The sequence below is a fragment of the Chelmon rostratus genome, chromosome 7 (genome assembly GCF_017976325.1).
Source record: "Chelmon rostratus isolate fCheRos1 chromosome 7, fCheRos1.pri, whole genome shotgun sequence".
Classification (NCBI taxonomy): Eukaryota; Metazoa; Chordata; class Actinopteri; order Chaetodontiformes; family Chaetodontidae; genus Chelmon; species Chelmon rostratus.
In genome coordinates this window covers 16,205,363-16,231,566 of record NC_055664.1, presented here as the reverse complement: position 1 = coordinate 16,231,566, position 26,204 = coordinate 16,205,363, and the positions used below count along the sequence as shown (strand labels likewise).

The following is a 26,204-nucleotide window of genomic DNA, read 5'->3' as shown; positions in this document are numbered from 1 at the left end:
CACTTCAGTGCCAATTGGTTGCCAAGACAACCAGACCCACCTCTTACGTCAACCGGTAAAATTGCTATTCTGAAATCTGTTTGCTCGCCTGCCCTCCTTGATTGCACGCATAGGTAACTTTGAAGTTTTGCCCCGCAGGTGTTTTAGACGCTTTTGTCGGCTGCGAGTGAAACGTGCAGGGAGGGGGGTTAAATTCATTCGAAATCAGCCTGAAACTGACCCCCTTATTTCTTTTTTTTCTTTCTTTTTTTGCTCCCTCATTGTGATGTGCTCTGCAAGAATGCATGGGAAAGAACAATTAAACAAAACAATTTGCTAGGGTCTAATATTAAAAGACAAAAAGATACATAATCCCATTGCATGCACACCTTTAGGCATATAATCCAGAAAAAAGTACAATGGCCATGACAAATATGTCATATCATATTATATATAGCATTATATAATATAACATGCAGGACCTCATGTGAAACTAGACATTTTACCAGCCACAAAGACACTTTGGTCAGCTACATAACAGCGCCATCTGTTGGCAAAAATAGAAAATTGAAGCAAGGCTACACATTTCCTTTTTGAAATACTGTTCCCAGTACAGTAGTATTTGTACTTTAGTAACAGGCATAGTAACAGGCGCAGTAACACATTCGTACACAAATACAAACACATTTGAATATATGCATTTTTTTGTTAAATAAGCAATTTTACCACAATATCTTGTAACCAAACTTTATTTGACAGCCAAAATCTTGTCATGTTTTGAGCTACAGCACACACTCACGCCCAGCAGTCGTTCTTTTCAGCTCGTGCAGTGACAGTCTAACACAGAACAGTGGATTACTTAACGGGCAGGCAGAGCAGCGCTCCGGAGGCCTCCGCTGTCACGCATAGACTTCCTGAATGTAAGAGTTCCAGATGTGCTTTTGGCATTTCCTGTCTAACATTCTCCAAGAACACACTCAGCCTCTCCTTACTGGGCTTGCCACATCTTTCCAAGACACAGGCCCAACAGCCCACTCAGTACACACTCAGAAATAACACAGGCATTTGTGTTCAGTAATGTATATCCATGATTAGTTTAAAAATTAACAAGGCAGGCACATGCTTTCACAAGCAGAAGCTGACGAATGAGTCCGTGACATATTCCAAACCCCCCAAAAAGTCTCTGTCAGATCAGTGGGAGGGTTGAGCTTCTCACACAGTCAGGTGGAGTCGGGAAAGCCCACAGCTTTGAGGTTTACTGGGGTCAGCAGAGTTCTGTCATCAGTGTTTCCGCATGTACTGTCCTGTTCCCTGACATGAGTCCAAACAGGAAGCCTTGCACAGGGCTGACACAACTCTTCAGGTTTAGAGAAAGTCCCGGAATAGGACGACTCCGCCGCCGTAGAGCGCTAACAGGATCTTTTTGTCCTTGTGTGTCATAATATGATGACGTGATTGGAAAAAAGGGCTGAGTAGTTTAATTTTGGATTGTTTACAACACGAGCAACCTTGCGTGAGTCCTCAAAACCTGCACTTATTCCCCGGGTTAAATGTGCAATCCTCCATGCCAAATATAGCAGCACTGAACGGACTCATTTCTGCTTATTTGAGTTCATTAATGCCTGTTTGAGACCTGCTGTGAAGTTACATCAATGTCAGTGAAGTTTAAAGAGAAGTGTCTCAACACTGCCATGAAATTTGGACCACTTACTCATATCACTATAATAACTTTGATGATGCTCTAACTTTTCATCTATTTAATACTTCGTTTTATGACAAAATACATTCAAAACTAATGACATTCCAAACTGTCTTAGCTGTACTTTGTGTTTAGTGCTACTTAGCTAATGTTAGCACAATACACTGAGATGGTGAACATGGTCTACTTTATACCTGCTGAACATTAGCATGTTAGCATTGGCCTTTGTGAGCACACTGACGCATTTACCTCAACACAGCCTCACAGAGCTGCCTTCATGACTCTTTAGTCATGTTTAATAATAAAATGTATTAATAAGATTTTAAATATATTATCATATTCACATAACCCATGCATTACTCTCGAATCCAAAGGTATGCCACGCTCAGATTTACAATTTTAGGACTCTCTACTGGTGGGGTTCTGGGACATTTGCAGACTAAATATGGAGTCACAGCCGACAGAACTTTGAGAAAACCTGCTTTAAGCGTTAATCTGACTTGCAGCTTTGAATGCTGGATGCTTTGGATGCAATACTACACTGGAGATATGTTTGGGTGAAGAACAGGTTGGAGAACATTGCATTCCTCTGTCTAGCTGGGTCATATTAATTTCACCAGATGGGCATCAACACAGTTAGCCATAGATCTCATTTTCCACCCAACCAGTCTGGCTGCGGCAGCGCCGGCTCTGCGCCTTGCAGGTCTCATAGATGTCGTTGGTGACAAAGCCGCTCTGCCTGTCCACACATGACACATTCTCATAATCGTCACACTGGGAGTCGTGGGAAGGAGCACAGGGGTATTTGGTCATGATGTCTGCTGGCACGCTGCTGCTCAGAGCAGTGTGAGGAAGTTTGGTAATGTCACTAAAGGCGTAGGGTCCTTGTACGGCATAAGGTGAAGCTGTCGTTGGCGCCCACGGTTTTGATCTGCTGGGATAGCTCTGGGTTTCTGTTTTCCTCCTGAATGTGAAAGAAATAACATTAAAGAGCACAGTGGGATCATCACAAGTAGCTCAAAGGGAGAAACACTGCTATTGCCTGCTGCTTGTAATACCCAAATTTCCCTGGGTGGGGATAACTAAAGTGCTATCTTATCTTATCTTATCTTATCTTATCTTATCTTATCTTATCTTATTTTATCTTATCAGTGAAATACACTGAAATCACACAAAGGGAGAAAACACATTTCCCTTAGAGGTTTCTCACAAACTTTTCAAAGACCAAAGAAACAAATTGTACAGTACATAAGTTATCTATAGTTTGGAAATGTGTGCTCACATTGAGCAAATCCTTGGAGAAGAATAAATATTCCATAAATGCATTATACACAGAAGCTTCTGCAAATAAATCCATAATCCTTTCTATTATACTACTCCGCATCCAGAAACACAGTGTTTTATATTTGGAGTACAACAGATAACTATATGGTATACTTTTTAGGATAGCAGCATATTTTTGGGGGGGCTTTACCTCTTAGCATGCTGTTTGTAGCAGAAGAACCCAGCAGCTGCAAACAGCAGCAGCAGCAGAGCAGGAATGGTTGCATAAAGGATGTATGAAACATACAGGGTGTCGTCTGAGAGAGACACTGCAAAGGAAAGAATATTACTTGCCATTATGATTTGGCTACTACTGAAGATATAAATTCTAAGTGCTACCTCAAAGTATCAATAATAAAATGTGAATTTATTAAAACTTTTCTTACCTGATGACTCGGGCAGTCCTATTTTTATCCTCTCATCCCTTTCTGTAGTTGAGAATAAGTTTGGCCTCAGAGATGGAACTGGAGTAAATATGACACATAGGATTGTTTAACTAATCATTGCAGATTTGAAGTGATTTCTTTCAAAACAAAGCAATAAAAAGCAGGTGAGAGCATGATTTGAAACATTAAGAAGTATCATACAGAATAAATTGCATATATTGTGCCTGATTGGTTAAATTTCCACTTTAGAATGATGTGTCTGTTTTTTTCCTGAATAACATCTATCCTTGATGGACACAGCTTTTATACAAAGTAAACAAACCTTAACACATTCTGATCACTTGAGGTCTTTATTTGCACGAAAGGAATGTGGCAAATGACGTTAAAGATAAGCGATAAAAAGTAGTGATGTGCTGGTTTAGTCTGGCTTTTCTTCATCTAAGTATAAACACAGTCTGCAGTCTGCAGACTCTTGTTATCTGTATCCCACAGAAACGTCATGCATACGTAGACAAGGGGCAGTCGAGTGCATGTTGTACCTGCATGTGCTCTGCTCCCCTCCACAGTAAATACTGGTACTTTTTCTGCAAAAGACAGAGAAAATAAGTAAAAAAGTTCACACAATGCAGCCATTCAATACTCTATATATAGAGTGCATTTTTGTAAAATTATGTAATCAACGCTGCTTCAGTCAGCTAAAATAAAGGCATGCATTCAAAAACTGTTTCAAGTCTGAAATAGAAAGGACAGATAACAGGAAGAACCATTAAAAAAGGAAGTCAAATTAATTGACTAAAAACAAGCGAATAATCTTCAGAGGAGTCTACATGAAACCGTTTAAAGTAAAAGATATGCTTAACTTTATTAACTGTCATATAAATATGACCACAAAGTGCACACAGATTCAGGAAAGGGTTGTTTCTAAGGAGATCCGTATGCAATCAAGTAAAAAAAAAAAAACCCAATAGATTACTTCAAGAATAAATATTGAAGGCATCAGTTACACCTTAAACACAGGCAGAAAAATATTTTCAGCCTGCCATGGGAGCCGAGGATTACAGTAATCCAGACCACCAACATTAAACGTGTTTAGTGCTAGCTGTTGACGGCAGTGGCCGCATTTTAGTAATGGTTTCTGGAAGATAAAATTCAAATTTTGTGGATTCGAGAACCAAATAAAACCAAGTGCCAGTACCAAATGTCAGTAGTTCCCAGCGCTGAGCAGCCAGATACAACAACACGATGTCTGTGATCTACTGGCTCACCTTCTGGGTATTTGCAGACAAAGTTGTTCTTGGAGTTGCAGTTGTCATCATTCCACTGGAACAGGAAATGACCTTCTTCGTCAGGTGGCGCTGAGGGCTGGTGGTACAGAACCGCACACATTTCACCACCACACGATGGCTCATCCCAGTGCCAGTTCCTGCAGCAAAAAAGAGCTTTCAGACTCGTATCGCATTTAAATTTGCATTGCACTGTTTTATTCATATTTGGATTTATCATTCATAAAGTGTTGCAGAGGACTGTAGACATTCCTTCACTCCCACACAAGCATCACTTGACCTAAGTCACAACTGATGACAGTCTTTTTCCACTGATGTTTCCATATTTAGTCTGCTGTGTCCATTTTCACTGATGCAGCCAAAACATTCAGACATAAAGAGCAAAATGTTGAAAATATGGCAGAGACCTGAACTTGGCCTTGCTTCCATCCAGCCAATAGTACTGCGAGGGGCATCCCGGGCTTGTGGTTCCTGCCCTGTAGCGCTGTGGGCTGCGGCGGAGCCCGATCCAGAAGTCCCCGTCTCCAGCCTGCAGCTGTTGGATGAACCTCTCCATCAGTCGCTGCTCGCGCTCCGTTTCAATGCTGAGCAACTCGCCTCCGTCCAGCCTGCAGGCCTGCCTGGCATCCTCAAACGTCAGCCTCCGCCTGCTGTCCTGGATGTAGAACACCTTGTAGCATGGGCGCTCTGTCCCATGCCGACAGATCCTTGGGCCTGGACGCCACAGTCAACATCAGGGAGAAAACAAGGCCATCAGTGCAGGATTGCTGTTGTTTTTGTTTGTTTCCTGAAGACTTCCTGTAGCACCCACGTGGCAGGAAGATTATAAACAACCAACAGTATCATGGACAAATTAGGAACCACAATTTTTTGCCAAAGTCTAGCCACATTTTCCTGCGATGTGGGTAGAGTAAACCATATGGTAGTGAAATTATAGTATAAAAGCTATATTTTAAAGGGCTTAAAAAAGGCTTTTTTTCTACACTGGTGCCACTTTAAGTAGTTTTCATGCTGTGGTGCACTGTGACAGACAATGACAAGACACATTTTTAAATATGCCAACTAATAGACAAACAGACAGAGAGATTAAACCAACCTTTTGTTTTGTTTTTTGCTTACTTCTGACTCCCCCATAACAGGCTGCATAACGAGTTGAGATTGTGATGTGACATAGGGGTTTCACTTTTCCAGACAAAACACAAAGACTAGAGACAACATAACTTATTTATTTCTATTATTTACTCATCTTTTTATTATTTGCTCATCTGGTGACCCCTTCGATTCATCTCAGGGTCACTTGTGAGGATCCTGAGCCTCAGATTGGGAAACCACAAACAAGTAATTAAAATAAGTAAGAGATATTGATCCATCTCGGACCTCTTAACTTAAACATTATCATTATATTTCTATTTTTACCTTGGTGTCAAAGTGCCAGCCAATAGATGTGGGCATCTGTTGCGTAATGGTGCACTGGTCACACAAAAGCTTCTGAAGCGTAGTTGTGCGACCTCCTGACTTCAGATCAGTGATCTGAATCGTAAACAAGCTGCTGATGTTCAGTTTCCACCGCATCAGACATCAGAGTTTGACTGCGGCCTGTTTGTCATTGTAATGCACAGACTGTGCGCCAGGCTTCTTTACCGTAGTTCTGCTATTAACCTCGATACAAAACACGAATACAAAATGTGTCTAGGACAAATGCACGGGCTCGATCCGCGCTGCACGCGCACTTTAAAAAGAAACTTTATCGGTGAACACAAACAAGTCGAAGTCTTGCCTCACAAATACAATAAACAGCAGTAAACGTCATTAAAGCGCCTTTTCGTGCGTAAGTTCTTACCATTTAACTTAGAAGCGGATCCTGGGTGGAACAAAACAGCGATAACGGTGCCAAACAGCTTCATAAAATCCATCTCTACATGTTCACGAGGCTGTTCTGGACTCTCAGATCAAGTGTGAAGCAGTTTGCTGTGAGATAAACGTCGGATTTTCAAACTCTGTGACAGACGCAGACTAATGATAGAGGCAGCAGAGTCCGTCCAGTCAAAAGTGGGTCGACTGGTGGAGGCGTGCATATGGCGTCTGGCTGAGGGGGGGAAAAACCAAGAGTGAGAAAGTCCAAGATTTTTTTTGCTTTGAGAAAGACAAAGTGTTGCTTTTTACCGCGGTTCTTTTCTCTCTGGACAACGACTCAAACCACTGAGGGATGAATTTGTGCAGTCAGTGGGCAGCTTGTGTCCCCTTTTTATTAAATTAGCAAAATCCCATTTCACATGTAGTAATGTCATTTTAATGCAATGAATAGAGTTCTTTGTGCATACATATGTCATGCTCCCTGTGTTAAAATAAATGAGTATCTCTCATTCTTATTCTACTAATACACACACACATGCAGTGATTGAGTTCTGTCTGGGGGAAAAAGGCTCAGAGGAGAAAATGAAGCGAGAAAACAGAAACAGACACAAGGCTGACTTCAAAAATGTAAACGGTGCGTGTTAACAGTACACCTCAGTTTTTCCTTTTCGTCGTCGGGTAAACATGCTGATCTCATGTGATGTGAAGTTAATAGACCACATGTCTGAGGCAGCTGAGCCACACAAATGAATAAAGAAAAAAAATCCAATAAAGCAAGCATAAGCATTAGGAAACTGAGTCAGAGCACGGAGTGAAAACACCGTGCAAAGACATGAGAGTGAGACTGGGACAGAGGAAGAGATAAAGAGGAAGAGGGTGACAGAGGGAGATTGCCCATGGAACAGGAAAGCAGAGGAGGAAGAGGAAAGGATTTTTTTGTTTTCCCAGAACAGTGCTTCCTGTTCGTCGCTTTGGTTTGGTTTCCAGGCACTGCGGGCTAATATCCAGAATATGACTGATTGTGAAAGTCTGGAGAAAGTCGTGTGAGTCGGCAAAGCAAAAATAAATCGTTCTGCTTCATCCAGCAAAACCATCAGACTGAGACTTTCCCCTGAGTGACGCAGTTAAATGGAGGCCTGCCTCAGTTACAGCTGAATGAAAGTCCTGTTGTTGTTGTTGTTGTTGCTGCTGCTGCTTTGTTATTAAAGGCTGTCCTCAGCTCTCCATTGCTGCATGTGGGACCAAAATCCGTTCTGCACAAATAGGCTGAAGCTGTAAAAGCAAAACTGTGTTTGAATTCAAGAGATACGTGTTTCATGAAGTTGTGGAGGTTCAGCTGTGACTTCATGTCAGGTCTATGCAGTGTTCACATTCTTTACTCTTCACTTGGATCCACATTAGCTCCCACAAAGCGGTCTCTGGTCTTCCTGGGGTCCACACAACAACAACAACAACAACAGAAAAAGTTTAAATCACACATCAATGAGACCAGTGAATGCAATTTAAACCAAATATAAAGAGGTGACTCAACCTGTGAGACAATAAACAGCAGTATATAATGAAAACAAATAGCAGCAAATGGCTCAGTAGCAGCATGCGATACATTGTTGTCGCGGGGCTGGATTTACTGCTGTGCTGCAGGAACAGGTCGCTGCAAATGAATGCAAAGTTATTCAGAGTGATCACCTTTATGTAATGGGAGCAGTCTCTTCCAGTGTCAGGCCACGTGACGAGCAGCAGGCGAGCCTATGCACTGCTGCACTTGTGCAACCTCTTCTGTTTTTATTTTATTCTGTGGTTTTATGCATTATCTTTATTTCTATTTTCATCCTTATTCTATCTTACTTTTCCTTTCATTATCAGAGATTTACTCTGTCTTTTTTTTACATTCATTTTTTATCTTTTTCTATGTAAGGCATGCAAATGCATGTGATTTCTTTCTCGTAAAGCACTTTGAGCTGCAATTCCTGTATGAAAGGTGCTATAAATGAAGTTTGTTATTATTCTTATTATTACTGTTACAGGCTTTGCAGTCACACCTATGGGAGATTTTGTCATGCATCTACTTATTACCTTAAAAACCAACCAACATTAAACCACAAGTTACCACCTGCGTTCACACGTTTCACACCTGTTTCACTAAACCTCACATTTCCCCACCAAAATGGAACACTTTCAGCTAACTTTTCACATTCTCAAAAACAAAAAATTGCAGCCAGAGCGATACACTTACATCAAACCAACTAGTGCTCTGAACACAGTACTGAGCAGCACATAAAGACTCTGACTGAAAACTGACTGAACAGAGCAAAAACACAACAATGGTCTGCCATGACCCTCTTTGTAGCCCCTTCCATAGTTTGCTTATTGTCTGCAACCCATGTTATTGTGTCAAGTACTGTGACACCATGCACAATGTAAGATTTAAATCTGGGTAAGTCTGATGTTACAAGACATAAAGAGACACACAGACCTCACCACAGCCTGCAGCTTATCCTCCTCTTGTGCTGCATGATTTTTAACAACATCCATCAACAGATGACCTTGGAAGCAGAGTAATAAACACCAGCTCCTCTCCGTGGAGAGCTGAGAGAGGACAGACAGTCACAGGCTGTTTTTTCTGTGTGTGGGTCTGTTGTCTATTACCTGGCTTCAGGCCATCTCTCTATCTGTCTCTTTCTACGGATGGCATAAGTGCGTCCATCACGCAGGAGGCTTGCTGTCAGACCTTGCTTGTCATGTGTGACCTACAATGATTTTGCCTTGTTTTGGTCTTATAAAGCCTCTAAACTTCATCTGAGTACTGGTCAGTGCAGGCAAATGTTTATCATGTGATGAAGAGCTGTGACTGTGTGTTACCAGCGTGGCCCCCGCTGGCCTTTTCTCACATGCTCATTGTTGGGCAACAGGTTCAATAATTGTTTGTGCTGCACAGGCACATACATATGATTTTACAGCAAGGCTTTAAAGGAGCAAAATGTAAGAATTTAAGTTAAAAAATGAACTAAAATCATCAACAGAATGTGAAGAAATAAGAATTTTGACATTATGTCAAAGCTAACCAGCTAGCCCTGGTCTGTCCTGTCTTGTAATACCACTTTGTACCTCAGGAGGTGATAGCGAGTCACTGTAGCATCCAGCCTGCCCTCAGTCCAACAACACAGAGGTGGTTTTCTGCTTCACGCCTCTGAACCTGCTGTGTCTCCGTTATACCTGGAGTCAGAGTCCTGGTGGGAGCTGCTGTAAATCACCTCTGTACTGTATTCACTGCCACATAGTCTGTCTTGGAGGCTGCACAGTCTGGTTTTGGCTGTGGGAGGTCCTTTTTGTAGATAAACATTTGTCTTTCAGGATTAGAGCAGACACATTGCCACATTAACCTGACAGGGGGCCCTGACTCAAAAACGAGCATATTGGCAACCATTAACATCTGTTACTCCAACTTGTCTTGAAAATTAGATAGATTTTAAGACATCTTCAAAGAATTCAAGATCAGGATTCCCTTAAGGCCATTATTACGTTAGTTGATACTTACGAGGTGCATATTTTCACACATATTCTCCATTAAATTAGCACAGAACAGTTAACAGCAAGCCTGGAGTTTTCAGGGCCCCAGAGTGGTTGCCCATTTTGCCCAGTTGCGACAGGACAAAACATGATTTTTCTGCTGATCACTTTACTTTTGTGTCTTTGTCAATTCCAGATTATTTGTCTTCTCTTTGCTGGAGTGGATGTTAATTGCCGTTTCTCTGCCAACACAAATGCACAATGGCTGTCACTGTGCTGTCTGCTCACTGAGGAGGAAGCTGTGCCTCTTGGCTTGCGCTCCTCAACGCCGGAGAATCACGAGTCTGTTAGACCCAGACAACAACAAGGCGTTTCAGCTCTGTCTAATTTTGGCCAGCAGATGACACCAAACCACTCGTGAAATAAGGCAGAGCAGCAACTTTGTTCTCAGCTATTGCCCAATCGTGTAAGTGGTGGAAATTATCCAAGTACATTTATTCAAGTAATGCGTTTAGATACAATTTTGAGGTAATGGTGCTTAACTTGAGTATTTCCACTTTAAGATACTTCTACTCCACTACAATTCAGATGGAAAAATGTTCCTTTACTGCACAGTATTTATCTGGCAGCTGGCGTCAGTGGTTTCTCTTAAGGTTTTACATTAAAACGTTTATAAAATACAACTCATCACGTCCCCATGTACCCATGTTTTTTGCTTGTGACCACTTCTAAAAAATCTGTGTTTTGTTGTGGCTCTTTTCCTTCTTTCAAGTTTCTTCTTTGATGGTTTCATTTATATAACTGTTCAGATCATCCAGTTCCAGACGATGTATTCTCTGCAGCACCGATTTAAGTGCCAGAAATATTTGACAAAATAGCAGCATTATGTCACAAGAGGGAATGAATTCATCTGTGCAGCTGCACAAGTAAACAGGAGGGCTGCAGCTATTTTTAAACATATTTCAGTTAGTTGTCTATGTGCAATAGTATACTCACACCCTGAGGGGTCATTAGCTCCACTAATTATCTGCTTTACTGTACATGCCCACAGAGTACAGTACTGTGTCCTCACAAGCTTCCCAGCGTATCCCCTTTCTTCCAAAACCAAATCCGTGTCTTGCCCTGGGACTTGTTGTCATTGTTTTCTAATGTGATTGGATGACAGAACCCATTGTCACTCTTGGTGAAAGGAGCCAGTAAAGATGTACACTGCTCACGATGGCAGCACACTGTCATTATAATCCTGGCAGCTTTCTAAATTTAGCCTCTCTATAACATAATGGTTGCTGTGTGATTCATTTGTATCCTGTTCTGTTATGCTGTTATCTTCAAATCAGTACAACTCACATGTGCTCTCCATCCCATGACAACCAGCACTTTAGCTCATGTGAAGTAGGAAAATGTTCACACTCCACAAATTCAATTCAACTCCAAATAATCTTTCTGATTATCTCAAAATTCCTAAAACTGGAGATGCATAGTTTTCACCTGGAAGCGACAACATGCTCTTTCAAATATTTAACATGCTATGAACTATGAGCTGTTAGCTGTTTTCATGATTATTTCATGTATGGAGTATTTGGAGCCAGAGGGATTAAAGGGAAATGAAATGGAGAATGTGATTAGAGTGCAGAAGAGTAGCCAATGAGTGAAGTCCTCAGATGCAGCCGCCGACTGGAGGGATTGTGAAAGAGTGACGCATCTGTGGATAGTGTAACAAATGTCTTCTCCCACCATGAGCACTTGGGCAAAAATGCTCCTTCTCATGCTATGTTTCTGAGGAACAATGGGGCTTCTCAGTTGAGCCGTAACAGTTGTGGCCTATAGCTACTGCATACAGAAGCTGCAATGCAAGTCTTTGGATACAATAGAGGAGTGGTTTGACATCCGAGGGAAATTAACAAAGGTTGGTCCTGGTTGGCTGAGTGCTTCATAGCTTGTGGCAAGCATGATCACCTTTCAACCATTCAAGGTGTTTCATTCTCAACATATGAGTCCTTTATTCAAGACTCTACACAATGATGTTTATATCTCTGAAAATGACCATCTGTCTTTTGAGAGTTGTTTGTAACGCACTACAGTATCTGTTATAATTGAGAGGTTATCGATAGAGTATGATCAGAATTAGCATGTTTTATGCAAGAACCATGAGCAAGAACCTGCAGGTTTTTGGTAAAGTTCCCTGAATTTGGTGCAAAGTATATATTATGTGGATGAACTGTGCTTGTGGCCAATTATTATGTTATTAGTTTTGGAATGCAGTTCTTTCCCTGAAATACGACAAATTTGCTTTTCAATAAATATCTACCGAGCATCCAAGTTGAAAGCTCATCTGCCTCAGCACAAAAAGGTAGCATGATCAGTGAACATGTTTGATGGAGGGAAACCTGAAACAGCAGTTGCAGCCAACCTAAGGGATCTGTGTCAAATCCCACTGACACATTAATCTACTGGATTAAGACCTGACAGTGAACCCAGCCAGGAGCTGCTGCTGCCTGAACGAGAAGTCACGGCAGAAACACAGAGAAAGTGAGTGTGTGTGTGTGTGTGTGTGTGTGGGGTCTATAATTAGTTGAAGGGAGGGCTTGAGAGTCACACCTCTGTGGTTTTAGGTGTCTCAAGGATGTCAAACACTATAAAAGCCACACTGCATGACTACTTCTATGACACCTGCTCAGGTACCAGCTAAGGTAAGACCCTCCACAGATTGTCACAACAGATTGTCCTAAATTAAAAAGGAATTAGTGAGAGATTGCAATAATCAACAGTTTCAGCTCTGCAAAACAAAATTTGCAACATAATTTGACACTGAAAATCATTACCACGATCATGTTTTTTTTGTAAATAATCATTAGCATTTTTGTGCATCTTCTCTGACTCATGTTGGTTTTAATTACAGTTGATACCATTATTTTTTTTCTCCATCTAAGTGCAGCACTCATCAGTCTGAGTGAGCCTCCTCCAGCCAGCATGACTCTGTACCTTTGTCTCCCTCTGCTGGTTGTGCTGCTGCATCCAGCTCGATGTCTCTACAACTGCTCATCCGAGTATGAGAGGACCCCAGGTGGGTTAACTATCAGCCAATTTACTTTTTCCCCTGATTGCTTGTCTTTCCAGCAGTATCAGGACATAAATCCTAGCTATCCTTTAAATCAGCTGGTTTCTCTCTGTGTCACAGACAATTCGGACCTGACAGTTGACTGCGGCGCCCGTACGATCACCCTGGAGATCAACCTGTGCACGGCTCAGTGGGCGGGCTTCAACACCACTGACCTGGCTCTGAACGGGAACCACAACACCACTGAGTGCCTGGGTTCTGTCGACACCAGTGTGGACCCTCCAGTCATCCGTTACCAGCTTCCTGTTAACCACAGTCAGGATAACCCCTGCCGCCAGTCTCTGCAGGTCAGAAAGTGTCCTGTATAAGATGCTGAGTGATGTTGAATCACCTGGGAGATGGTCACATACATTCAAACAGACGAGTAGTTCCAGTGGTTTTCTGCAACAGGGGTGTAGAGGAACATTTAGGATCTTGTGGTGATACAGAAGAGTGTCATGTAATGATTGTGTTTTCTGTTGTCTTGTTCAGATTGTGGATGAGGCCCCGGACCCCACTGGCCCCTTCAGCAGCTTCTCAAGTATCCAGTCAGTTATCATCACTGGGTACATCGACACACCCAGATCTGACCAGGGGCTGATCAGCTACTCGACAGACCTCTATTATCACTTCTCCTGCCGCTACCCGCTGGAGTACCTGATGAACAACACACAGATTGTAGCGTGAGTTTCTGTCTGTCTACACCGTGCAGTAGGGCTATAGATCTGTGACGATTACTTAAGCAGGTTAGCAGGTTGTAAAGTTATCCTAATGCATTTTTTTCAGCTCCTCAGTTTCTGTGGCCACCAGTGATAATAATGGAACCTTCATTGATACACTGAGAATGGGTGTTTTTAATGTAAGTGCAAGTTTGGATTCAGTTGCCTTAGACTCTCTATAGAGCTCTTTCTCTTGGCTTCTTTTAATCTGATATAATGTGTTCTTTCTCTAGGACACCGACTACGGCTATCCGTTAGTGGTACCGTCAACAGGACTTGAATTACGAACCAGGATCTATGTGGAGGTCGTGGCTGTTAACCTCACAGGAAAGTAAGCAAAGCCCATTTGGACGAGTGGATGCTCATAATGATTTCATTTACCTGAAAGCTAAAAATAAAAATAAGAGCAGTGTATACTTGTGGCGAACAGAAGCTCATTGGCCCATTGTCCTGTTTTCAGTTTCCATGTCCTGCTGGATCACTGCTTCAGTACTCCCACTGCTTACAACATATCGCACAGCGAGCAGCACAACTTCTTCATCGGGTACGGTAGCACACATCATTAGCTTAGCTTCACGCATAGGAGAAATAAAATAATAACTTTTTAAAATGTAAACTAAACACTTCTCCTCTAGCTGTGAAGTGGACCAAAGGACATCTGTGGTGAGCAACGGCCTTTCCAAGGTGGCCCAGTTTAACTTTGAGGCCTTCCGCTTCATTCAGCACCGTGACCAGCCAAAGTCCAGCATCTATCTGCACTGCATACTGAGACTCTGTGAGCCCAGCAAATGTCAAGAGCTGCTGTCTGTAAGTTGCTTTAAAGATGTCAGAAAAAGGAACAGTAATTTAACTTTGAAAGGTACCCCATGGCGTTGTTTCCAGGGCGAAGCTCTGAATGACTATCACATACAGCTGACCTGTTTTCTGCGTCTGAAAATAGAAATCAATGTATAGACATAGAATCTTTAAATCCTTAGTGTTGAGTCACAAAAACTGAGTCATTTTTACATCATATAATGCATATCAAACAAAAACTAAATGGGTGTTTGTTGTTTTTCAGGCCTGTAATAGCAGAAGAAAAAGATCTGTGACTCCGTTTGGAAAAGAAAGCACCAATTCTGCCACTTTGTCAGTTGGACCCCTTTACATGGCCAGAGAAGGTGAGACCCAGTAAAAACAAAACACACTTTAGGGAACTGTGATTAAAACAGTGGATTTTTTTTCTCTGACTTTCTTTCTTATCTTCTCCTACTAAAGACAGGCCATATTCAGCTGCCTACAGTGAGTATATCTTAATCACATTCATCATACTGAAAAGACATCTCAATATCTTGGAAGATTTAACGACAGCCCAAAAAAGTAATCTCCATCAATCTCCCCGTGCATGAATCAGGCAATGACGTGGCAGAGAGGGACGATGTGGACGTGACGGGCCTGGTGGTGGGGGTGGTGTTCGGCTCGGCTGCCGCTGCCTTGCTGGTTCTGGGTGGCTGGTTCGTCCTGAAGAAGTTTTACTGGGCGGGAGGATTACCTCATGCCTTCAACTGACAGATCGACCGACCATTTTGCTGCTTTTTTTGGGAAATCACAAAATCTGATAACCTTGTGATTTTCCAGTGATTATCAAATGTTCTTGCCAGGTGACCATGGTAACCAAGCAAATACGCTGGTATTATTGTTATATAACTTTTTCTGTCTATAGTACCGTCATTTATTGATTATGAAGGAACAGTTAAACCTAAATACGGGTAAAAAAAAAAGCATAATTAACTATGGAAGCAATTAAACAATAGAGTAATTTTAATATGTTTATTTTATTATGAATTTCCTTTGTTTTTCTGAGTGCTGCCAGTCTTATCAGTTTGCAGTTTTATGTAAGTCAGACATTTGTTCTCATGTTTTGTACAGATTAAAAGTAAAGTTTGAAATCAGGCTGGTGTTCTGTGGTTGAGATCACACAATGAAACGACGACAACAGGTCATTTGCATCACCAACAACTTTATTCTACAAAAGCAGAATCTTTTTACATGGACCACGAAATATCAACTGACATTTACACACTCATTCACCTACAGAATGAAGCATCAACCTAAGCCAGACATTCATAAATATTTACAGTCAGACCTGACCTCCCTTTTTATCGGGACTCTCACGTATTTTTAACCTTTTTTTAAAAAACAAACAAACTGCCTGTAGTTTTGACAGGATGCATAATTACCTATTTGATGTTTCCTTCGCTAAATTTGGTGCAAGTAACTCACCAAATGTCATGCTTTTTGCATTTTCATGTCATGCTCTCCTGCCAGTGGTCTCACATGCCAGCAGCCTCTCTCAAAGTCACAGCTGAAACATAATTTGTAAGTGACGTGTCCATATCCTTCAAGTAATACATAACTAAGCTAAGTGCTGAATTTCTATGCCCTTGTGTGTATCACTTATATATTACAGGGATGTTCACAGCATTTCATCTGACTCCGACCACCTAACTGTCGTCACTTACTTATTGCAGGAACTTGTTAACCCAGTCCTTGTCGCTCTGATATTTTAAAGCATGTGGTTTCCTCGTGGTGATTTTAGGATTCACTCTGTGTATCCTTGCCCAAGGGTAAAGGGTATGTGGACCGTGGTAAGGGTGGTGGGACGGCTCAGGGCGGGATGCCAGAAAATCTCCCACATTTTCAAAACCTAATGTTGACAGGTATGATTTGCAGGCTGCTTGTACAATGGCAAATAACAAACCAAATGCATGGACAAGAATGTAAGAATCATTTTAATGTGACCAGTTAGTTAGTTTGTTGCCTCTGTCACTGAACTGAGTGCAGAATGTCTTGGATCAGAGCAGAGAGTTTGACTGTGAAGTCCTCCTGCAAAGAGCCTCCCGGCTGTATGAATGAGGAGGAAGAAAAAGGAGGATACAGGCTGGAGGCTCCCTGTACCTCCAGCTCCTGGAACAGCCTCTCTATTCGGGCCTGAAACACTTGGCTCTGCAGGGCTGCATTTTGGCAGAACCGCTCCATACTGGCTGTCAGTTCAGCCTTCTGAGGCTGTGCAGTTTCTAGCACAGCAGCAAGGTCTGCTTTGAGAGCCGCGACCCTGTTCTGTGCCTCCAAACTCAGTGAATTCACTTCCTGTCCCAGCCTGGAGCTAATTTCCTGCCAGAACTCTGGCTTGGCTGCCTCTTCCTCACTACTACTAATCTCTTTCAGATGTTCGATCACCCCGACAGTTTTGGTATGGAAGTTGCTGACGATGTCGGCCACCTTGGAGCCACTCTGCTCCAGGGTCTGGCTCATCCAGTGGAAGGCTTCCTGGTAGAGAGCTGGACTGGCCTTAGCTTGGGCCTCTGCTGTCTCCAGACCCTCCAGATAGAGGCTCAGCTGGCCACACAGATCTTGGGTGTTGCTGCTGAGAGAGCTCTGGAGCTGCTGGGTGAGAGGAGCCAGGCGCTCTCTCATGCTGGCCAGGGTGGAGCTGAGGTGGGCCGGAGATGGGGACAGCCTCTCCCGCAGCTCGGCCAGCTCTTGGTGCAGACGGGCACGCAGACGCTCTGACTCCATGTTGAGTTTGCGTTGCACCTCTTCAGCAACAGGGTTTTTGCTGCGATTATCTTGGTTGTAAAGGCCGCTGCTGTCTATGTGGCTCTTGTAAATCGCACTGAGCAAAGAGGGACAACAGCACTCTATTAAAAAGTGTTTTGATATTTATTCTCTTATATATTTCACCTTGACTTGAGCGTATGAATGCAGATCTATTTCAGCTTTAACTGGTTTATAGTAGTTAGTTCAGTCACTTACTCCACATCCTTTGTGAGTTCTGTCTTATCATGAGCCTGGTTGGCTATTGAATCAGTCCAGGTCGCCTGCCTGCTGTTCCGGTGGAGTGGGTATGCTACACAGAGAGAAAAAAATAGGTAAAAAAAAGGGGGCAAAATAAATGATATTAAGGTGCATTTGAGGAGCAGCGTATACCTGAAGTTGTCAAGAATGACAGGGTGAAGATCACGACTTTTAGATGCATGTTCATCTTTCTGTGGAGGGACAGATGAGAGAATTCACATTAGAATGAACAAACGACTGAATACTCAGAGCATTTCCATAAGAAGTTACTTCTCGGTCTAGGACCAGACAGGAAGATCAATATGCAAACAAGGCTGGTCTTTACCTGAGGATCAGGGCACTGCAGAGTGACTTCCCCTCTCATCGGACTTATAAAGCTCCTTGTTATCAGAGCGGCAGCCCAAACTCTGCCTGTGTCAACAGTCAACACGTGGAGGGTCACACTGATGACAGAACACACGGAGCTACGCACACGGAGCTACGCACACGCACGCACACATACACACATGCACAGACAAACAGAATGAGGCCATGCTATTAGCATCCACTGTTGAACCTTCATAAAACTTATCAGCATTCTTGCAGCATTGGTCGACAGAAATTATGTCATGTCAATAAGGAAGCCACACTTTGAGATACAGTCTTAAAGGCGGAGAAGGCGTAAGTAGTATGACGGCATAAGAATAATAATACAAAATTACAAAAATACTGCTGTAGGATAAGAATTCTGTCCTTATAATGGCATAGAAAGAATGCAGCCGACTTAGCAACACTTTTGCGCTATTAATCCGTATAAAAAAGTGAAAATGAGGTAGAAGTTAATCGGACCAGCTCACAGAGCCTTGATTATGAAGGCTTATTTTGGATTCTTTACAATCAACAGTTTACACACGACTGTTTGTGCTGCAACTAGGACAAAACAACCCGAGCAAACACTGCTGATTATATCCAACTCTCTGTTTTCTGTGTTCTTTTTGCCAACAAAACAAGACAGAAGCCAACGTACAAAGTCAACTTGAAGCGCATTACTGCTCATTTACAATATGTGATGTGTCTGCATAGGTAGCTTCAAAAATGCCGACAATTTCCTGTCTGTGATATTGTTCACTTGTTAGCCACTCAAGTATTTGTGAATGCGATGTGGAGGGTTTTTGCACCAGTGACATGGACATGTGGGTGAAAGTTGAATCCTGTTCAGTTAGATAAGTTACGAGACGTCACTGGAGGATCATAGTCCATGGCTACCGTGATGAAATATGTAGGTTATTCCACTTAACCAAAGTCCAACATTTATTTCAGTACAACAACAGTGTGCAAGTGTGAGTTGGTTACTGTACATAAAAACAGTGCTGCTGATTGCTGGACAGTATTGAACATGGTGTATGTGCTGACAGAAGGCCTTGTTACACACATAGCTGTGCATTAATGCACACGTACACATGAGAATAATCATAAGCTAACCATGGGCTGGGTCTCCTGTTTCATTTCAACATGGAGCACAGGCTAAAAATCTCACCCTGGTTACTGAATACAGGCGTAGACTCAGAAGTCCAAGGTTTCCATAAAAAACTGTAATTTTTCCAAATGTGTATTTATATTTTACCAAATAAAGCAACATGTGTGTACCAGATTACTTACATAAATAAATGCATGCCTGAAAAATTGCATTTGCTCAATCAGCTTACAAATAAAACAGTTTTATTTGCAAGCTGTGTTCCTGTTTGTTGATGTCAGCTGTGGACCACACAGACCTAGCATAACAGTCTTATTTTGCTTTGTGCAAGATTGCGAGCCAATATCAACAAGTACGCACAAATTAACAACACCAATAATATTTATTATGTGTTTGTCAAATTGGTGAAGTTGAACAGTTGCAGCCAGCTTGCAGAAAGCAGCATGGTAGACGCACATGGTGCTCAGCAGACTCCTCTAAAGCAAAGCTGTGTTGGTGTGCACTGGGAGCCAAATCTTTAATCAGTTTCATGGGAGGACTTAGAGGAACAAATGCAGTAATATGATCCGGCGGCACCAGGCAGCTGTACTCTCTGTTTCCACCACTGCTTTTCCACCAGCAACCGCTCCCTCCACTGTCACTGTCACCTTACCTCACAGGCCTCATAAATCATTCAGCACACCATCGAAAGTTATGCAGACTAACTAGCTCACTATTTACCTCGCAGCTCTGTCTACCCACAGACAGATCGGGTCATGTGTGCAGAACAACATCAGTCAGGAGAGGTTTTTTTAAAGGAGGGAGGTTGATACGGCATCTTCGTAACTACTTTCTCGGCTATGACCAAAACATGGCAGGCAATCAGGAGACGATTTACAGATCCTGGATGAAGAATTAAAAAAATCCTATCTGAGTCTGGCCTGAGCTGGGCTACAGGTGCACAGGTTATTCTCTTCAGCAAGTGGACATATCAACCATGCTAAGGACGAGCAGATATAGGAGTTTTAGGTGTGCATGGGGGCTGTGTGCTGTGCTCCTTACTCTGGTTCATGGAAACAACTTCAGTCAACAGTTCCAGGAGAGGCCACCCTGCCAGCCAGGTAGGCTGCCCTGACTGCAAATAATGATCTTTTAATAGCGAGGCAAAAAATAAACCAGTGTTTGATTCCTAACATCAGATCAACATTATGCACAGTATAAAAGGAGCTTGCTTTAATATTTAGAGAAATGTGTTTCAGAAAAATCATAAATGTTCTTAAGCAATTGTCAAAATCTATAAACAAAGTAAAGTTTTGTCTGTTACAGCCTCTCAGCTCCAATCTATCTGATTATTATTCATTTTATTATTCTTTGGTATTTTTAGCCATTATTGATAGGGACATTACAGCGAGTATGCATCTTAAGAGATATTACAATCTAAATAAATATAATCAGCATCATCATTAAAAAGCAATATATAAAACTGCCTATCAGAACATAACATTTTTTAACAGGTTTCTACTGTCCTTTGGGGAGCCTCAGTCCAGTCCCCTGTCCTAAGGGGACCTATGGGCCAACTGTTGGTGCTGTGTCCATAGACAGCTGTCTGAGGTGTCCTCCTCACCACTACTGTCCTAGACCAGGTCTGCATGCCTCCCTGCCCTGTGGCCTTGTGGCTCAGCAGCCTCTGTCTGGTCAGGACTCCTGCGTCTGTCCTGGAGAAGGACAAAGCTTCCAGGTGACACTGCATTTTTACACAACAGAAGGATCAAGTCAATTATTTCTGCAGCATGTGTGTTGTTCATGTAATCCTCAATTTCATATCAACACCACCACCTCCTGCTGTTCCAGTCATCCACTTCTTCTGTACTGTGAGCTCCTTCTTTATTCTATAAACCCAACGATGAACTCTAATTTCTCCTGCCTATTAATTTTCGTATCCTGGGATACTTTGTGTACGCTAACATGAGAGCAGCTTCCTCACTGTCTCTCCGAAACTTTAGACCGAACAATCTGTAGCTTCAAGCTGAAAGCGCTCTAGATCAAGTTCCCTCACAGTGGGATCTTGTTTCCTACTGTGCTTCTGCTTGCACGGGAGATGAGTCCTCCACTCATCAGCTCATGGTAAGTGAATGAGATTGAGATGAGATTTTCTTCTCTGACTGCTGCATGGGTGTTAATGTAAGTGAATAAAAGGAAGGAATGAATGAATGACTGAAGGAAGGAAGGAAGGAAGGAAGGAAGGAAGGAAGGGAGGAAGGAAGGAAAGAAGGAGGGAAAAACATGGGAGAATCAACGCAAGACGGAAGGAAGGAAAAAAGATCAAGGTATCAATAAAGGAAGGAAATGTTAGGGAAGGAGGGAAGGAAGGGTGGAAGGAAGGATGGAAAAAACTGCTGATGGAATTAATAAAAGAATGAAGGACAGGAGGAGAGATGGAGGGAAAGCCAGATGAAAGAGTCAGTGATGGAAAGAAGGAAGCAAAAAGCAATAAGAGTCAATGAAACACTGTGAGCACAAAGTGAAGCATGTGTTGCAGCATAACGTTTGAACTGCTTTTTCTTGCAGCCCAGTGATGGGCAGTGCCACTGTACCATCAGCTACCAACCTTCCAACAACGGAGACGCGTGTGTACACAAGCTGTACGATGTCTGCAGAGACGGAAAAACACGTACACAGTATGGAGACTGTTTGGACAGATATCACTGGTTACTTCACTGTAGGCAGCAGGTTAGACTTGTGCAATCATGTCACACACAGACGCACTCACCAAAGTAGAGCAGAGGTCATTGGCATGTCTTTCACCAAACGGCAGGAAACTCACCCTGAAGATCTGTTTGAATTTTGCTTGATATGTTGTAAACTGTGATCTGTTTATGAAACGGACAAAGCATGCTCAGCTAACATAGACAAGGCAATGAGTTCAACCTAGATGTCTTTGCCCTGTCCTCCATGAACCTTACAATAGTATATCTAGTACAGGCTTGTATTAGTCTCCTTTAATCTTTAACCGCAAACTGCTCCATCTGACTGCCGGTTAGCGAGGCCTTTACTTTTCTCCCCATGCAGTGTTTATTTTTGTTGCTGTCCTCCATGGCAGTCTTTGGTACAAATGACCTTACACCTAGTTAATTACTCAAACTGAACACAAGTAACAAAAATAACTAACATTTGCTTGGTTTCAAAAAGAATTAGAGTTGACTGACCAAGCCTTTACCTTAGCCTAGCTTTGTTTTCCTGCAGGTGTGCCAATCTGCAGAGGACTACCGGGGCTACGACGGAGAGCTGGGTCTGTGCATTTGCAGAGAGCCTCATGGAAGAGCTGCGTGTGAAGGCCTGTGCAGGAGAAGGTCGGCTGCTGAGCTGAAGCTCCAGTGCCGGTCCGGTGGAGAAATGGAGCTGGTGTGGAGCTATGGTAGTCAGGTGAGCATAGGCAGCTGCAGAATAACATAAAAACACACATACATTAACATGCTCATGCACAAGAGGAAGAAAAGAAAGAAAGAAAGAAAGAAAGAAAGCATGCTTTCTGCTATTCTAAAACCCACCGTAAACCCTTGTGATATCCATACCGATGCATGCAGTATTTCATTGAAACCATCTTAGAGTAAACATTATGAATAGTTTCAGCTACGCTGCCTGGTCAGACAATATATACAAAACTCTCTCACAATGCACCATCCACGTTAATTGCAGCAGCAGTGAAAGCACAAGACAAGCATCTCTTGTGTTGCAGTGGCCTATTAATGGCAAACACTGCCATTGTGTGTGTGCAGGTGTCGGGCCTCTCAGGCAGCCTGCTGGAGACGGTTTTTAAACGGTGGGACTCTCAGGGGACTCTTCTGTGCAACAGCCACCTCAGCTCCTCGCATCCTGTCCACATTGTTCAGACAACAGGTGGAGACACATCACACAAAGTGACTTTCTGTGTGTGTGTGTGTGTGTCTTATCGTGGCCTCTGTTGTTGTCTGCCTGCAGAGGCAGGCTTCCTCGGCCTCCTCAGCGGCCTCCCAGAGGAGCTCCAGCAACTGTTTCCTGCCACCACGCAGCGGGACACTCTGAGCTCAGCTGGTTTGTCACAACAAAACAATACCTTTTGATCATTAAAACACACTTAAGCCATCTTACGTCATGCATTACCTCAATAATGAAGGTCCTGTGCTGTGTTTATTTTTAGAAAGCGATTCTGACGCCCCGTGGGAGGTCACCAAAGTTGAAAATATCACTAATGTGGGTCAAGAAATGAACTCCAGCAGCAGGACGGGAAATAGGGGAGATATGAAGGAACAAGAAAGAGAAATGAGTGTAACTGGAGTTCTGAACCCCACAGCGTGTCTCCATTTGGGCGACGTTATGCTGTTCACTGTCAACACGCATCACTATCCTCAGTATGATCTGTGAGTCAGATGCTAGGTGTGTTTTTGCAGCTTTGAATCTGCGTCTTGACTCACTTTGCGCTTGCCTTTAATCCTTATTTCATGTCTTCCAGCGACAACTTGTACAACACAAACAGTGACTTCGACTGGGGTGCGTTCAGACTCCTAAAAGAAGAGCTGACCCTGTCTTGGACTCCTCCCAGCTTCTTTTCGGTGGTCTTTAGCCAGCCTGGAGTATACGTTTTCTCACTCAGCAGCCATCAGCACAAACACTTGGTAGCTACATTTAAAATAACACAAGCATTAAAGCTACTCTGTGAAGTTCTCATTAAAAACAAACATCCAGCTTTCTTCTTCAAATTGCACTGTCTAATCAATAAAAATAATCAAAATAATCTGGAGTTTTTATAGATTTAAAGCAAAACCTGACAGATACCTTGATTTGGGTCTGGGCAAAGTTATTTCGTGCAAAAATGCAAATTCACAACTTGGATAATTAAAATACTGTCAAATTGCTCAAACTGACCCATCATTTTGTTCTTACTCAGTATGTGAGGGTGATGCCTGCCGGCGGCCAGTGTTATGAGCCCGGCCCCTTCTCTCCCACTATCCCTCGTCATGTGACCAGGGTGGGAATCAGTAGGAGACGCAACCTGCTGCTGAGGCCAGATTGGCTGGTGACCGGGGGACTGCTATTCGGAGCTGTGGTCATCCTCTCTTTATGTGTTACACTGCTGGTTAGTGTGCATGCACAAAAACATTTTACTACAACATTAGAAATAAATCCAACAATAATTAAATCTATCCAACGTGTAGATCCTGTTCCGTGAGTACGGATGGCCTGAGAAGGAGCCAATCAGAGCACGGTATCGCTTGTTGCAGCTGGCCTACCACATGGATGACTACTCATCAAAAGGTTCAAGGGTGATCTCCCTTAGTAAGACTCACCGAAACCAACAAGCTAGAATGACGCAAGACTCCATTCAACCAGGTGAAACATAGTAGCTGTAAAGGCACACACAAACACAACCATAATCATAACCACTACTTACCTAACCCTAACTCTAAACTTAATCAAAATCCAACGTTACCCAAGGTGTCATCCCAAAATCTAATCAGTTACATTATGGGTACCTGTGTTTTGTCCCCATAAGGAAGGCAAGTGTGAGTGTGTAAACAGATTTGTGTCCCCATAACATGACTAACATGTGACACACATGCACATGACCACTCACCTCATTCATGTGAAAGCCTAAAGGCCATTGCGTTACGTAACTTGCATTCAAACGTAACCTGCAACTCGTCAATGAACGCACCAGCAGTGTGCACACGGCACACGCACTGTTACATGTGGATAAACACATACTGACACTTTGCTGGTTTTTGAGAGCCGCTGTGACATCTTATGTAACACTGACAGTGACCCCTGGGTGTTGCTCCCACCCAACCAATTACTGTTGAAAAGGCTCTTGTCGTGCACCTGATATCACGTGCACTGACTAACAATAAAAGATGACAACAGTCCAAATGTCACAGGACTTTGGAAATCACCTCGAATGACATCCTGAGATGGTGCATTTTATGAATGCTGTTGTCACGATGTGAGTTTTTAACCTTGCAACATTGAGACCACATAAAATATCCTGCCTTATCGGAGCTCCCAGGACAAAATAAAGGCCTTCTGAAATGGGCCTCGCTGATGCCGTAAAGAGTGAAATTATTCATCAAAGCTTCTGATGTGCATACATTAACAAAAGCACACGCCACAAAAGAACATGAGAGTGGATGACAAAACATGCAGATCAGTGGGCTACACGTTTCAAGCTCATTGATCTTCCTCAGGCAGCACATTTTGCTCCCTCTTAAAAGTTCTCTTTGTGACAGAGAGGTTACAGGTTTTTTGATGTGGTTTTTATATTCCACTGATCTCCCGCTCTGTCCCTCTTTGTGTTTCGCTCTCTTGACGGCAGCCTGTGCAGACACTGCGGAAGAGTTCTGGGATTACGAACACCAGGTGGATTTGGAGGCATTCAGCAGCAACACCTTGTACGGCCTTCTGCTCAAACAGAGCCTGTCTGTCACCACACGCCTGGGACAGCTCACCACGGAGGTCTGTAGCTCTCAGCTTAAAGGCAAAGTAAACAAACAATATGTGAACGGATTGAAATATTCCCCCTTATTTTCTGTCACACATACACACAGACAGACAATCTGATGCATGTAAGCCCTTCCTCTGAGAGCGTATCGCCCTTTGAACGGCCTTACATGCAAATCGATGCATTAATATCCTACATTACACATGCCTACATTACTGTTTTAAGAATAGTTCATGAATAGTTAATGTGGAAGGAGGCCTCAGGCAACAACTCATTTAATATAGCTTTCCTTTTCACTGTCCCAATGGAAGGAAAACATCCTACACCCATCAGAAACCAGATTCACACATTCATGTCTGTATGCTAAATATGAAGCTACTGCTCTTTAGCTTAATTTAGCACAATGACTGGAAATTGGGGGGGGCAGCTAGCATGGCTCTGTCAGAATTGTAGATTAACAAAATCCACCTACTAGCATCTGTAGAGCTCACTGGCGAACATGTTACATCTTGTTTGCTTAGTTTGTAAAAATGTAACTGTAACAGCGACTTGTAGTCCAAAGAGACGTGCTGGTAGGTTCACTTGGACAGAACCGGGTCAGCTGTTTAGCTCTGTT

The 26,204-nt window shown here is 42.8% G+C and overlaps 3 protein-coding genes across 3 annotated transcripts; 1 reads left to right on the top strand and 2 right to left on the bottom strand.

The window, feature by feature from the left end:
- Nucleotides 1-712: 712 nt before the first annotated feature.
- On the bottom strand, nt 713-6,740 carry laynb (layilin b). Its single transcript, XM_041940989.1, has 7 exons — nt 6,511-6,740; nt 5,078-5,384; nt 4,653-4,810; nt 3,927-3,971; nt 3,388-3,465; nt 3,153-3,270; nt 713-2,642 (listed from the first exon to the last, which is right to left on the bottom strand). The coding sequence occupies exons 1-7, from the start codon at nt 6,581-6,583 to the stop codon at nt 2,315-2,317; spliced, it is 1,107 nt and encodes a 368-aa protein (XP_041796923.1). The 5' UTR covers nt 6,584-6,740; the 3' UTR covers nt 713-2,314.
- Nucleotides 6,741-13,001: 6,261 nt separating this feature from the next.
- Nucleotides 13,002-15,395, top strand: LOC121609199 (zona pellucida-like domain-containing protein 1). Its single transcript, XM_041940772.1, has 10 exons — nt 13,002-13,095; nt 13,210-13,436; nt 13,621-13,811; nt 13,915-13,987; nt 14,081-14,178; nt 14,308-14,391; nt 14,483-14,654; nt 14,908-15,007; nt 15,105-15,128; nt 15,241-15,395. The coding sequence occupies exons 1-10, from the start codon at nt 13,002-13,004 to the stop codon at nt 15,393-15,395; spliced, it is 1,218 nt and encodes a 405-aa protein (XP_041796706.1).
- A 1,257-nt stretch (nt 15,396-16,652) lies between these two features.
- zgc:162608 (uncharacterized protein LOC100037332 homolog) lies at nt 16,653-17,865 on the bottom strand. The gene is made up of 3 exons (XM_041941437.1): nt 17,817-17,865; nt 17,643-17,736; nt 16,653-17,502 (listed from the first exon to the last, which is right to left on the bottom strand). The coding sequence occupies exons 1-3, from the start codon at nt 17,863-17,865 to the stop codon at nt 16,653-16,655; spliced, it is 993 nt and encodes a 330-aa protein (XP_041797371.1).
- Nucleotides 17,866-26,204: the final 8,339 nt, after the last annotated feature.